This window comes from Nomascus leucogenys, chromosome 21, assembly GCF_006542625.1.
Source record: "Nomascus leucogenys isolate Asia chromosome 21, Asia_NLE_v1, whole genome shotgun sequence".
Taxonomy (NCBI): domain Eukaryota; kingdom Metazoa; phylum Chordata; class Mammalia; order Primates; family Hylobatidae; genus Nomascus; species Nomascus leucogenys.
Window position 1 is genome coordinate 44880680 of NC_044401.1, and position 14475 is coordinate 44895154.

At 42.9% G+C, this 14475-nt stretch overlaps 1 protein-coding gene across 20 annotated transcripts in view; it reads left to right on the forward strand.

Moving 5' to 3' along the window:
- Positions 1–14475, forward strand: part of KALRN (kalirin RhoGEF kinase) — a 694786-nt gene that overhangs the window by 216763 nt on the left and 463548 nt on the right. For all 20 annotated transcript variants that reach the window (XM_030802195.1, XM_030802198.1, XM_030802200.1 and 17 more), the window contains exon 4: positions 11784–11976. In XM_030802195.1, coding sequence (XP_030658055.1) covers positions 11784–11976 — 193 coding nt within the window. The remainder of the gene's footprint in view (positions 1–11783; positions 11977–14475) is intronic.

The window sequence follows — 14475 nt, forward strand, 5'->3', positions numbered from 1 at the left end:
AGAACAGTCACCCATGACCCAGTGGAGAGAGCACATGACCAGCACAGGGAGCCCCACCACCTCTCTCCTGCCTTCTGGATGCCCAGCCATCCAGGAGGCCTCCCCATTTTAAAGGACCAGTTTGAGAACTGTCTGTGGGAAAAAACATTCATTTAAAACCCATTTCCAGAGAGCAGCTCATTCTCTGTAAGACACTGTCTCCTCTAATATTCTTTTTACTACTTCTGATTATACCAATTAGAGAACTTAAAGCAGGTGCTAATGTGTCTTTAACACTTTTCTTTAACACCTGCTGATTTCTGGTGTTTCAGAAAGTGGGTGTGGCTTGGGGCAATCAGCAGAAGTACAGAGGCAGTTAGAATAGCCCTAAGGAGCAGAAAGCAGCTTAACACAGATCAGGTAACGGCAAAAGTTTGAACAAAGTCTAGATCCCACAGCCAGAGAAGTTTGAACAAAGTCTAGATCCCACAGCCAGAGACTCTCCACATGTCTGAATGGCTTGAGAATTCTGGCACAAATGGATCAGAATTGTTTTCTCTACAGAACTCCAGGAACCTTTCTTTCTCCTCAAATTCGGAAGAACTCAGTTTATGTAATGATTTAGGGTAGACATGGGTGCAGCACAGCTCTGGTAGAAAGTGTGAAGTGGATACTTACTTGGGGCTACTTTTTCTTCCTCCCTTTTCTGGTTTCTGTCTGCTTATGGTGAACAGTCTGCAGGTACTAAAGGCTGCCCAGGCATCATGGATAAGACTCCTCCCGATCATTCCTCCAAGTCATCCTGCACTGTCAGCCCTGTAGGACCAAAGCTGTGCTATGGCAGGGCCAGTGCTGCCCTCATTAAATGAGGAACTCTTAGCTTGCCTTGTCCTTCTTCTCTGTCAGCCACTCCTCAGTGATCAGGCTAGCTCTCTACCCATGTTCAATTTGTCACCTTCCCTGGACATCCTAGTGAATAGGTCTTATTTGAAGGTTAATTGTGCTCCATCACAGCCCAAGCACTAGGGATTCCTGGTCCTCACACTAGGATTCTGACATCTTCACACTGCTGATACCCTGAACACACACCCATGCTAGTGGAACTGGCCCCCAGCAGCACACACTAAGGAGGTAAGCAGAAATGCTCGTCTCCCTGGCTGGTCTGCTGGAGTGGTGCTTGTTGTGGGTCTCTGCTTCCCTACCTGCCATCAGAATGGATCAATGTGATCTTTATTCCAGCAGCTGTTTTAAGTGGGAATCTGCCAGGCATTCATAGAAATGGAGTAGATCTCAGGTGGCATCACATGAGTGGGGACAAACAGGGTCAGGCCATTTCTCTGCTGCCAGGGCACAGTGGAAACCGTGAGGGGGATGGTCCTTATTCCCGAGTTAGGGGTTTTAGTACTCACACAGGATACCCTGGGCCTCCAAGCCAGATTATTTAGTGTTTGCTTCTTCAAGGGAGGATTTTTCTTCCTGTCACTTCCAGAGTTCTCATGGTTTTATAAAAGACCTGGAGTAAGGCAGTTGACAACTAGATGCCTGGTCCAAATGGCTAAGATATCCAGCAGACTGTGTGACCTAGAGCAAGTTACTTCCCACCTCTGAAACTTGCTACCCTCAGTTCTAACAGGAGGAGCTAGCAAAAAGAAGCATGAATGTTTCTTCAAGATCAAGTGTTCTATACATCTATGAGGCAAAAAAAAAAAAAAAAAGGTAGTTTTATGCACAAATACTGGAATCAAACAAACCAAGATTCAAATCCTGATTTTACTCTTTCCTGGTGACTGTAAGCAACTTCTCTGAGCCTCAGTTTCTTAGCAATAGGGCAGGATAATAAATAGCAGCTACTTATGAGTTTCATGTGAGGAATTAATAAGATAATGTATATAAATGTTAATATTAGAGCCTCATGTGTTCAGTAAGTTAGCTTTTACCACTAATATATGAATATGTCTCATTTTTACCAAAAAAAAGTTGCCCCAAATTTCAGTAGTTTGGCTCTCATTGTATATGCCTATTCAGCTGGAAGATTTGAGGTCCTCACGATTTAGAGGGCTAGCCAAGATGTAGCTGCTGGTCTCCTGCTTCCTTACCGAAGTTCATGATTTCTGCTTCCTCCCTGGCTGCAGTGGAGGAGCAGCCAGCATCCAGGCTCTTTGACTCCTCAGGGCCTTTGCACAGGCTGTTCCCTCTGTTTGAAGTATTTTTGTTTTGTTTTGTTTTGTTTTTTGAGATAGAGTTTTGCTCTTGTCACCCAGGCTGGAGTGCAATGGTGCAATCTTGGCTCACCGCAACCTCCACCTCCCGGGTTCAAGCGATTCTCCTGCCTCAGCCTCCCGAGTAGCTGGGATTACAGGCTCCTGCCACCACACCCAGCTAATTTTGTATTTTTAGTAGAGACAGGGTTTCACCATGTTGGCCAGGCTGTTCTTGAACTCATGACCTCAAGTGATCTACCTGCCTCAGCCTCACTAAGTGCTGGGATTACAGGCATGAGCCACTGCGCCTGGCCTGTAGTATTTTTTTAGTATTCTCTTAACAAATTATTTCTCGTAGTTTCAGTCTTTGCTCCTCATGTGGGCTGTCCTAAGAAGTTCTTAAGACTTATCATAACTTGCATTTATTCTCTTTATCTAGCATTGTCTTGTGTCCACCTCTCCTTCTAGAATGAAACTTTCATGTTTCTGTCTTGTCCACATTTATATATCCCTGGTGCCTAGTACTGGGGCAGCCACAAAGCAAATGCTCAATAAATGTATGTTGGATGAATAAATTAATGAACTAATAGATAATATGGTACAATTTATGTGACACTATGTTATTTCTGAAGCACCTTCATAATGAGGTTCTCCTTTTGAAGCCATATGAATCTCTGTAAGGCTCTAGAAATTGGTCAGCCAGAGCCTGGCTATAGATACCCCACAATAGCCATGACAGTTGCCATGTGGGAAAGCACAGAGTCATGGCAATGCATAGGAAGAGCCCCTTATCCCAGTGGGGATGGAGCAGGGTGGGGAGGGAATGTATCTGTAAGAGAAGACTTCTTGGAAGAAGAGGCTTATGAGGCTTGTGAATGTAAAAATGTGAGTAGAAATTATCCAGGCAAAGATGGGGTTGGCATGGGCAAGCACAAAGGCATAGAGGCATGAGAGGGCAAATTGAATATAAAATTGAAACTAATAAATACATTAAGAGAGGCATGGATAATAAGTTATCTGTTTTAGTGAGGAGGAGATTGCTCTGACAGAGGAAGATCAGGCAATAAGGTAGAAGAAAGATCAGGAAAGAATAGAAGGTAGCATTTGAATTCAACCCTGTGGTCAGATGATAATGGGTGGTATGCAGGGTGGTTCACTCATGTGGCCAGGAGAGAATCCAGAGAGACATTCTGGGATTTGCTCAGGCAGGAACCTGGAAAGAAGTCCAGGGAGAAGAGATTGGAAGAAAAGATGGGAGAAGTGGCATTTGTCTCCCTAAGGCCAGACTGTAACGTAGGGCAAAGCTTGGCCTGGGGTTGTCATTGACAGGTGCTCAGACCTGCTGTCTGGGTCCAGAGAGACCTGTGGCTTGAGGCACTGGTACCCTACTTGCCCCCTGCCCCTCAAGTGGAGGTAACTGAGTCTCCTAAAGTGTGAAACAGAGCTGGGATAATAGTAGCAACTAAGACAGAGAAGGCAAATCCAAAGGCCAACAAACTGGTTGTGTAAGTTTGTAAATGAGCTGGGAGTGGCTTGAAGAGTGGTTTTAAGCCTTCTCCAAAGACATGTAAAAACTTTACAAACAACAACAACTGTGCCTAATAAAACCACTTTGGGGGATTGGCTTCAATAGTGGGCTGCTAAATTGTGATCTCTGCTAGGCTACCATGAGTGAAAATGATCAGTTGTGACATGCCTATTCATTCATTCCTCACACACCCACCCACCCACAGAGGTCCTCTCCACCTGGATCCATCAGACCTGGAGCCAGCCCAGTGGGTCAGGAGATGACTCTGTGGGCATCAGGTGTGGGCAGGACCTAAAATGCACCTAGAGAGACACCCAGGCCTTGCCCAGAAGTTTGAGATGTGGCTGCCAGGTCAGGTGTATGACAAGAAGCAGAAACCTGGCAGTGATTTCATGGCAACTTAGAGAGGGGAGCCAGGGAAAGCAAATCTTCAGTAGGTGTCTGAGTACATGCAGCAACACTGGGGAGGGAAACTGCCAAGCTCTTTAGGGAAAGCCTCATTAGGCCAAGAGGAGGAGCTCAGTCTTTGCAAAAAGAACCAGACACTTACTCCAATGGCAGAAATCATTCCAAGCCTATTCTTGCAATAAGTGACTCCACTGGAGAGAGCCTGAGGCCATGGAGAGAGAAACTAACATTTTCAACAGGCTTCTGTATGGTGTAGCTGTTGTTCACCTTGCAAATGTTGTTCTGACTTATTTCATTGTTACTCTATCTGATATATTTGTGTGTTACCTACTATTTATTAAATGCATATCGTAATATCTGATTTAGACAAAGTCAGTTTTTAATCATTAAACTCTCAAAAACCACACCTAAGAGTGCCTAACTGTTGTCCTTGGATCACTATGGGGGAGAATCCTGAGCTTTATCCCAGACCAACATTCATCAGAATATCTGGAAGGCTTCCCCCAAATCAGCATTTTTAAACAAGTGTTCTAGGTGATAAAGAAAGTCACTAAAGTTTGAGAAACATTGGCATAAAGTGGTGAAAGTACTTTTCTGAGATAGCACAGGCTTACTAAGTGAAAACAGCCCCAGTGACATTTAATGAACAAAAGAGTAAATGGTCTAGAACTGCATACAAGAAACAGCTGATCCATCATCCAGTCATTTAGTATACATTTATGACTTCTGGGCCCAAGAGCCCTGGAGAGTCTATGAAACAGAACACAGCTCAGTTTGAAGGGATTGTGATTTATCACAAAGGGTGAGAACCTGGCCAAGGGGGCCTCAGGGGACCCATGCCCCAGATGGGAAACTACAGGGCAGGGTGGGCACAGGGGAGACAGGGCAGTGGCTGCCTTCTCTCTCTCAAGTAGCAGGTGTGGGAACAGGAAGGGGATCACCCACCGTTCTTTCCCCTCCTGAGGGGATTTCAAAGTCTGCTTTAAAAAATATTTTTAAATAAAAAACAAGGATATAAAAGTCTGCTGCTCCAAACTTCACCCTCCTATGCCCCCATCCTCACCATACACAATGCAAACTTCTGTCCTTGAAAGTTTGATTTGGGCTAATAAATATCTTTTAAAAGGTAAATCACCTAAAGGGAAAAAGCAGGCTACCTGTTAGTTATGTTCCACTGTACACGGGTCTGCTCAAACTGCTGTCATTTGAGCACAGTGAATGAGAGAAGAGGTCTGGGAGTGTTGTGCCTTGGGGAAGAGGGCAGGCTGGGGAGCAGCTGCAGGAGTTGGGTTGGCCAGAGAGCACCATGCAGACTCTGGCCACTGCTGGGGTCGGGGAGACAGAGCCAGGGGGTAGAAGTGCACCACAAGCAGCCTCTGATATCTGTGGCACTTCCTGCTAATCATTACAGAGATTAACCAGGAAAACTGCTTCCTTGCTCCAGAATTTATTCTGGCCCCAGCACCCCACTGAAATGTCCCTGACTCATGGGACCGTGGCCTCTTAGTTGCTAAGTACAGTAGTTCTGCTCTCAGTGAATGACCAATCTCTCTGCAGCATTTGACACTGTGGTTCCTCCTCGCAATCCTCTCCTCCCTTATTTCTTTGACGTCATTCCTCTCCTGGTTCTCTCTAACCTCTCTTCATTTTTTCCTCAGGGTCATCTACTTCCTTCTCCCACCTCTTAAACACTGATATTCCTGTCAATTCTATTCTTGACTCAGAAGATGGTTCTTTTCCTCTTCCTGGGTTTTGTTGGGGGATCTCACCCACTTGTGTGTACATCAGCTACCACCCATTCAGGGATCTATTCATTCAGCAAATGCTCTTGAACACCTACTATGTGCCAGGCACTGTGTGACTCCTAAATAAAAATTTCCACACCAGGTTTCTCTTTTAACTTCCAGACCATATATCAAATTGCCTTCAGAATTTCTTATATGTGTGAAATATACAATCGGTCCTCTAAATCTGCTGGTTTCACATTGGCAGATTCAATCAACCAAAGTTTGAGACCCGCTGATTCAGAGAGGTGGCTGTACATATTTTCCATCAAGGTTGGTTGAGTACATGGATGTGGAACCCACAGATATGGAGGGCCAACTGTATACAATTTATATTTACATTATTATTCATAACACTGTAATAAAAATAACTGTCTTAGACTGTGTTTAATATGACAGGGATTTGGATACAAATGATTTATTAAGGGTCTGCTATTCAGGAAAAACTTGTAAGAGACTGAAAGAAGCAAAGTTAGGAAAGGGGAAAAACCAACTAAGGATATATGAAGACTTCAGGTGAAGTCTAGCTGCAGCCTTCTGGGGAGGCTGGGGAGGCGGTGAAAATATATCACACTTCAGAGTTACTCTGCAATGAGGTAAAGGAGTTAGGCTCTGACACACCTGTACCAGACAGGCACTCACCAGCCCTGGTGTGGGGGTATAACTGCCCAGGTTTCTCTTGGAGAAGCGTAGGCATCGGCTAAAACAAGTATTCAGAGATGGTTACAGGCATCAGCTGATAGCTCCAACACTCTTGGAACTGGAGAACAGGCATAGTGGTTAGTAAAGGGACCCTGGGTGGACACCAGTGACATCTCCTATGGCAGCTTAGACTTACATAGAACAGTCTGTGTATGGCACCATCCTAAGTGATTTATGTCTATTAGGCTTTAAGACAACCCTGTAATTATTCACATTTTACATTGTGGGAACTAAGGCACAGAGGGGTTCCACAATAAGTAAATGATGGGGCCAGGATTCAGGCCTAGGAAGCTGGTTCTAGTTTTCATACCCTTAACTGCTGCCTCCCCTTCCTCGTTTGCACCAGGCACTGTAGTAGGCACTGAATATTCAACAGTGAAATGAATAAAAACTTCCTGCCCTTACTGAGGTTACTTTCCAGTGAGGGAAGATGGACAGTAAATAAGTAAAACATATTATCCAGATGGTTAAGTGCTAAGGAGAAAAATAAAGAGAAGGGTTATAAAGAGTGCCGGGTGACAGTTACAGGTTTAAATAGGGTGGTCCATGGAAGACTTCCTTGAAGAGTCATTTTAGCAAGGACCCTTCTTCTATTCTTACACACTCCTTTGGGCTGACCCCAGTTTACCCTCCTTCTGCACAGTTGGAGGGTAATCTATCTGAATCACCTGATCATGTTCCTTCTCTGAATCTTACCCTTCAGTAGTTCCTCATTGCCTTTAGGACAAATCCACTGGTCCTGCCTTGGCATATGAGGTGCATTCTGATTTGAAGCCTACATCCACTCCAGTCTCGTCTCTTGCAAGGCCTGATTCTAACATTGTGGTGCCTAGGGCAAGAGTACAAATGGAAGCTCACATACCCTTTGTCTGAATATTTAAAATTAATGTAGCAAGCTAACAAACTGTTAAATAAAACATGTTCTGTCCTTCTACCTTGACAAATATATCTTCACAGCAACCTAGGAGGCCAAATTTAAATTTAGATTTGTTGGACTCCTTTGAGCTCCCAGGCCCAAATGTGGCAGCACAATAGACCAGCCCCCATTCATGCTCTGCCTGCCTTCTCCCCAGCTCACCCCTACATGGCAGGGGGACCTCATGCATGCAAGTGAACACCCCAGCTCACACATTTATATTCTAGCCACATCCTTGCAAATAGCAGCCCTTTGTCACCCCTCAGGCCTAGGGGTACACATAATGGTGGTGTTACTTGCCCTTGGGAATTGGACCCTGGAAAGAGATACCCATGGGCCCAGGAAGTAGGCTAAGGGCCTTTTGGGCAGAGAGTATTAGGGTTTCAGATACTAGGAGCTTGGCCTAGAAGGGGAAGAGGCATGTGCAGCACAGACTGTATGTGGGTGAGTCATCTCGGCTCCTGGGGTGGAGTGGGGGTGGTGTGCAAAAAGAGGGACAGAGCCCAGAATGGGACTCTCCAAGGCACTCAGAGCTGCACTCTCTTGCATTCAAAGGCCTGAACCAGAGTTAATCACTTGAACTTTCTCAATATGCCATGCTCTTTTGTTTCTCTGACTTTGTGGTTTTTCACAGACTCCAGAAGGGAGACCATTCAGTTAGACTCCTTGCCCTAATTTACCCCATCTCCTCTGAGTCCCCTAACTTAATCCCCTCATCTCTGACCCCCCAACTCCTGTCCCCAAACAAAAACACCCATACATAGTGTCAGTGTGATGGGTTATAGTATGATATAGTGACCTGAGCTTGGGTTTTTCTTTCTTTCTTTTTTTTTTTTTTTTCTGTATTTTTGAGTAGAGACGGAGTTTCACCACGTTGGCCAGGCTGGTCTCAAACTTCTGACCTCAAGTGATCTGCCCGCCTCAGCCTCCCAAAGTGCTGGGATTATACGCGTGAGCCAGCCTGAGCTTGGGTTTTCAAGTCAACAGTCCTGGTTTTGAATTTTTGCTTAGCCACTTACTAGTTATGTGATCTTAGGCAAATTTTATGCCTCAATTTCATCTTCTGTCACATGGAGATAACCATACCTAGTTTATGAAGTTATTGTTAGGATATAATGAAATGATGTATGGCAGATACTGAACTATAGCCCCAGCATAGAATAAGCACACAATGAAATAGTTGTTTCCCCTTTCCCAGCTATGCCCCTTACTTGAAACCAAACACACAAAGCACCTTGGAAGATTAGCCTGTTTTCACAGAAAAATGCCAATTAGATTAGGTCATAGCACTCAGCTCCTGGGCCTCTTTTTTCATCTCCTGAGTTATTGAGAACCTCCTACAGAATATTAGGACCTAATTTCTACTCTTAGTTGTCAGAAATGATTAGTTAACAGGGCATAACCTGCTACTGACCACCAGCTTTGGATGCTGGGATTGTTGACCTCCAGCTCTTGGGAGCAACACAGAATATTTGTTGTTAGGGACAAGGAATTCTCAGGTCAGCATAATTACGGCAACAGAGATGGAGTCTGAGGAGCAGGGAAATAAGGAAGACAATCATCTCTAAGGAAAGGCAATACCCACAGTTAACGTTGCCAAACCTAACATAGGTGGGCATGCAACAAATATAAGTTAAGCTAAACTAAATGATGCTCAGTGAGAAAACCCCTAAATCCTAATAGAAAGTCACTAATCCCTAATAGAAAGATGGACAAAAGAGCTGATCAGATAGTTCACAGAAGAAATATTTACAGGCCAAAAAGCAATAACTAGTAATCAAAGAAATGCAAATTTAAATATAATATATTTTTTAATAAAATAGGGAAAGATTTTAAAAATTCAACAACCAGTGCTGGTGAGGATACAGTAAGGGGGCGGTACTGTCATACACTGCTGGTGGACATGTAGGTTGACATACTTTTCTGTAAAGCAATCGTGAGAATGATCAAATAAGTTATGGTATGTATAGGCATAAGATGGACTATCACTAAATGCAACAGATTGGAAGAAATTTTAGACATGAGAAAAAACTATGTTACAGTGAAAAGTAGAACAGTATATGATATGAAAACTATATGCACAGAAAAGGTGGAAAGGAAATAGGCCTGGGTGTTATACAGTCCTACCATTAGCATCTCTTGCATGGATCTTTGACTACTTTAACTTTTGTGTAATTATTAGGTGTTTCTCTTATAATGGGAAAGAAATCCTGTAATTTGGAAAATAGTCACATTGCTTTAAGACAAGAGGATAGAGAAAATTATTTATGGAAAATTTTGGCCACTCATTGTTTCAATAAGTGTCAGGGAAGAAGAGGCAACTCCTTTCCTTTGGGATGCAGGATTTGGGGAGAATACTCATCCTTTCTCTCATGCTGGAGAGAGTCGCCTCTCCTGGGGAATTTTCTGTGTACCAGGGAGGCCTAAGTAAGCTGACTTGGGCTTGAGACACTCACACAGTCGAGAGCTGTGGTCTCTTAATGAGGCTGTAACAATCTCATCACTGGTTGAAATTTGAGAATAAAGCCCCCCAAAAGGTTTTTATTTCTTTTTGTGACCTGAATCCTTCTGTGGCCTTACTGCCAGCAGCTGTAAGCAACTGATATGTGGTAGGCATATATGTGGGTCATGTAATGTACATAGTGGTTTAAACAAGTACAGTCTGGGAAATGGGAAATTAAGTGAAAGACCCTAAGGAAATACTATGCTGGTATTTATATTTTAAAATGTGAAGTAACCAATGTCTATTTTGAATTATAGAGTAAACGGATTGGCTTTAAAAAAATAAGAGAAGGAAAGACCCCTAACTACCCAAACATAGACTTTCTTCCAAACTGAGATGTTATAACTATTCTGACCTTCGATTTTTTTCTTCCTATTCTCAGGAGTTATAGTCAAAGTTCAAGTGTTTAAATAAACTTTGCTACTAAGTTATATAGCAACATCTTGATTTATTTAGCCTGCTTATCTCTTGGTTTTCAAGACGGTCGCTGTCACTTCATTTTGCCTTGATTTCAAGAGTTACTCCTCCCCCATCGTCCCTTAACATCCTGATACGTGCATTTCACACTGTGACTCTTACAATGGAAATACATGAAACAACTGGTCTGCATCTTCCGTTCCAGTCAGTTCCACTCGTGGCTTTCTCTGAGTGATCAGCATGACTCAGCGACCTGATTTTTTAAGCTGACATACATTTTAAACCACAAAGCTGGGCATGGTGGCATAAGCCTGTAGTCACAGGTACCAGGAGGGCTGAGGCAGGGGGATCATTTGAAGCCAGGAGTTTTGAGACTATAGTGCACTGTGATTGTGCCTGAGAATAGCCACTGCACTCCAGCCAGTGCACGTAGCGAGACCCTGACCCTTGAAAAAAAAAGTAAAAAGAAATAATAATAAACTACAAGTAATACATCTTAAATACAATAGTGATAAATACATGTTATTCATACTTTGTGTACCATCTCTCATCAACTGGCAGAATCAACCTAGAGCCATTTTTGAAAAAGTATTCTTTGGCCCAGTTTGGGCTTAGTGGTAAGATGTACCAGTGTCTGTCACTGATGTGGGCACAGGGCAGAACAACACCCCTGTCAAGGACTTTCCATCTCAGGTTTAAGAGGCGACAGGGTCTGTCTTTAGAGAACTGGAATTTCAATGGGGAAAACATGACTCATTTAGGAACAAGAAAGGGAGACAAAAATTAAAATAAAAATCAAATACAATTGTGAATATCCAAATTGTAAACATCCCAACAAGTACAGTTGACTACAGGTTGGTTAGCTCCTATCCAAAATGCTTGGAACCAGAAGTGTTTTGGACTTCAGATTTTGGTTTTTTTTTTTTTTTTGGAATGTTTGCATTCTACTTGCCGGGTGAGTATCCCTAATCCGAAAATCCAAACTCCGAAATGCTGCAACAATCATTTCCTTTGAGCATCATGCTGACCCTCTTAAAGTTTCAAGTTTTGGAGCACTTCAGATTTTGGATTTTCAGATTAGGGATACTCAACCTGCATGTGGAAGGCCAAGTTATTTGCCAAGTGCTGGGAGAAGGCAGAATGCCAGGACCATCGGTCAGATGCAGAAAGGGTTTTCTGAGGCCGTACAGTTTGAGTTGAGTTTGAAGGTGGCCAAGAGACCTGGCGTGAAGTTGAAAGAGTGATTCTGGTCAAGGGAAGTGCAGGTTTCTGGGTGCTTTTTGACTGTGTACTCCAAAGTCTCAGCTACCCAGAGTGACCATACTGACCTCTGACCTCCCCACAGTGAGGACGTGTGCAAACGTGGCTTCACTGTTATCATCGACATGCGGGGCTCCAAGTGGGACCTCATCAAGCCCCTCCTCAAAACGCTGCAGGAAGCCTTTCCAGCTGAGATCCATGTGGCCCTCATCATTAAACCCGACAACTTCTGGCAGAAACAGAAGACCAACTTTGGCAGCTCCAAATTCATCTTTGAGGTGAGCCAGATTTCTCTCTCTTAGCATCTTCTTTCCCTTCCCCTTCTGCCATCCACACATTTCTCACTTCCTCTTCTCCATCTACCATACAGTATGTGACACCTCAAGGGCTGAGATTTCAGGATTCCTTGGCCACCATGGCCTTACCAGTTAGAGTATGGGGAGGAACAAGAGGCTCACGAGATTGTCCCAAATGCACACCTTCATTAGACAGTCTTATTTACTGTCGGTGGTTGTGTAACTGGGACAACTGTTTCTGGAGGCAGCTTTGCAATTTGTAACAAAAACCTTAGGAAGAGTTTATGTCCATTGATGTAGCAATTCTTTTTTTATTGCTGTATCATAGTTGTACATATTTTTGGGTACATGTGACATTTTGATGCCTGTATACAATATGTAACGATCAAATCAGAGTAAATGGGATATTCATCACCCCAAACATTTATCATTTCTTTGTGCTAGAAACACTACAATTCTTATCTTCTAGCTTTTGAAATATACCATAAATGATTGTTAACTATAATTCCTCTACTGTGCTATTGAATACTAGAACTTATTCCTTCTATTTAACTGTATTTCTGTATCTAGTAACTAATTTAGGAAAATATTTTTTTTTTTTTTTTTTTTGAGATAGAGTCTCACTCTGTTACCCAGGTTGGAGTGCAGTGATGATCTCGGCTCACTGCAACCTCTGCCTCCTGGGTTCAAGTGATTCTCCTGCCTCAGCCTCCTGAGCAGCTGGGACTATAGGCACCTGCCACCATGCCTGGCTAATTTTTGTGTTTTTAGTAGAGATAGGGTTTCACCATGTTGGCCTGGCTGGTCTCAAACTCCTTACCTCAGGTGATCTGCCCACCTCAGCCTCCCAAAGTGCTGGGATTATAGGCATGAGCCACTGTGCCCAGCCTAATTTAAGAAAATATTCTTAATATGAAATCTCAACAAACAAGAAGGTAAAAAGCCAGGTAAAATTGCAAACAAGAAATGTCTACAAGAATGTTCATCACAGCTCACATGTTCCTATACAATAGTATATATACACATGTGCATAAATATTTATACATATATAGTACGTATACTTGCACATATATAGGTTGTATCCTTACTAGCCATTACCGTTGGTGACATTAATACACAAATACTGGCTGGGCGTGGTGATTCATGCCTGTACTGTAATCCCAGCACTTTGGGAGGCTGAGGATGGCAGATCACTTGAGGTCAGGAGTTCGAGATCAGCCTGGCCAACATGGTGAAACCCCGTCTCTACTAAAAATACACAATTAGCCGGGCGTGGTGGCGTGCGCCTGTAATCCAAGCTACTCAAGAGGCTGAGGCAGGTGAATCATTTGAACCTGGGAGGCAGAGGTTGCAGTGAGCTGAGATTGCACTATTGCATTCCAGCCTGGGTGACAGAGCAAAACTCCTCAAAACAAAACAAAACAAACAAACAAAAAACCCAAATACTATGAAGCCATGAAAAGCCGTATTTAGAAAAAATAGTATTAAAATATTTATTGTTTAGTAAAACGCAGGTGATAAAACAATATGGACAGTATAATCTGAGATTTGTTTTTAAAGTGTATGTATGGAGAAGAAAACTGAGATTGAAGATGTTAGTGATGGTTTATTCTAGGTGACTGGATAATGGGTGGTTTTTATTTACTTCATATATTTTTATTTTTTTCAAGGATGACATATTACTTTCATAATCAAGGAAAACATGTTTTTAAACTAAATTTTCTAGAGGGTATATGTTTCCCCTGAGAATTTTTAATGACAATACATCAGATTAAATCAATGATTTAAGCATCTGTGTTCCAGCCAAATTTAAACTGTTCCCTTCCTCAGAATTCTAGTCCTCATCTGCAAGGGGATGAACTTTTAAATGTGTGTGTGTTGAAAACGCAGAGCTGCTTTTAATCTTTCAGCAGGTTCCCATTTCAGACTTTTGTGCCCTGGGGGCCAGGAGCGCCTGTGTGTGGTGTCAAATAGGCTGTGATTTGAGCACAATGACCTGACACTTGATGCAGGCGATTCTCACTCTGTGTAAACAATACAAGAAATTTGGCTTGGTATAAAAGCTGTGACCTATTATAGTCTCCCAGCACCCCTCCAGAACACTAGGAGTCCTGTAGGGAAATGCTTTCTATATTTTGGCTTGTTTATACAGAGGTGGTGATAACAAGCCTATAAATGTATAAGCTGAAGAGACTGAAAACAATCTTTTCAGTAAGTCTTGATACTTCTGCTTCAGCATTGCTGGCCTGCGTGTCCCATCTCTCTGCACCTCTTTCACTCTAAGTTGAGCAAGCTTGTCTCTGCCTCCTAAATAAGAGGATAGGAGAGATAGCTGGGGGCCTCCCAATCAAAGGAATATTTATAAGGCAATATCTTAAAAACAGTGAATTTAATACTTAGTGCAGACTGGGGTGACAAGTGATACAGAGATGAGAGTATAAGCTTGTTCAACAACAGATACTTATACGTAATTGATAAGTA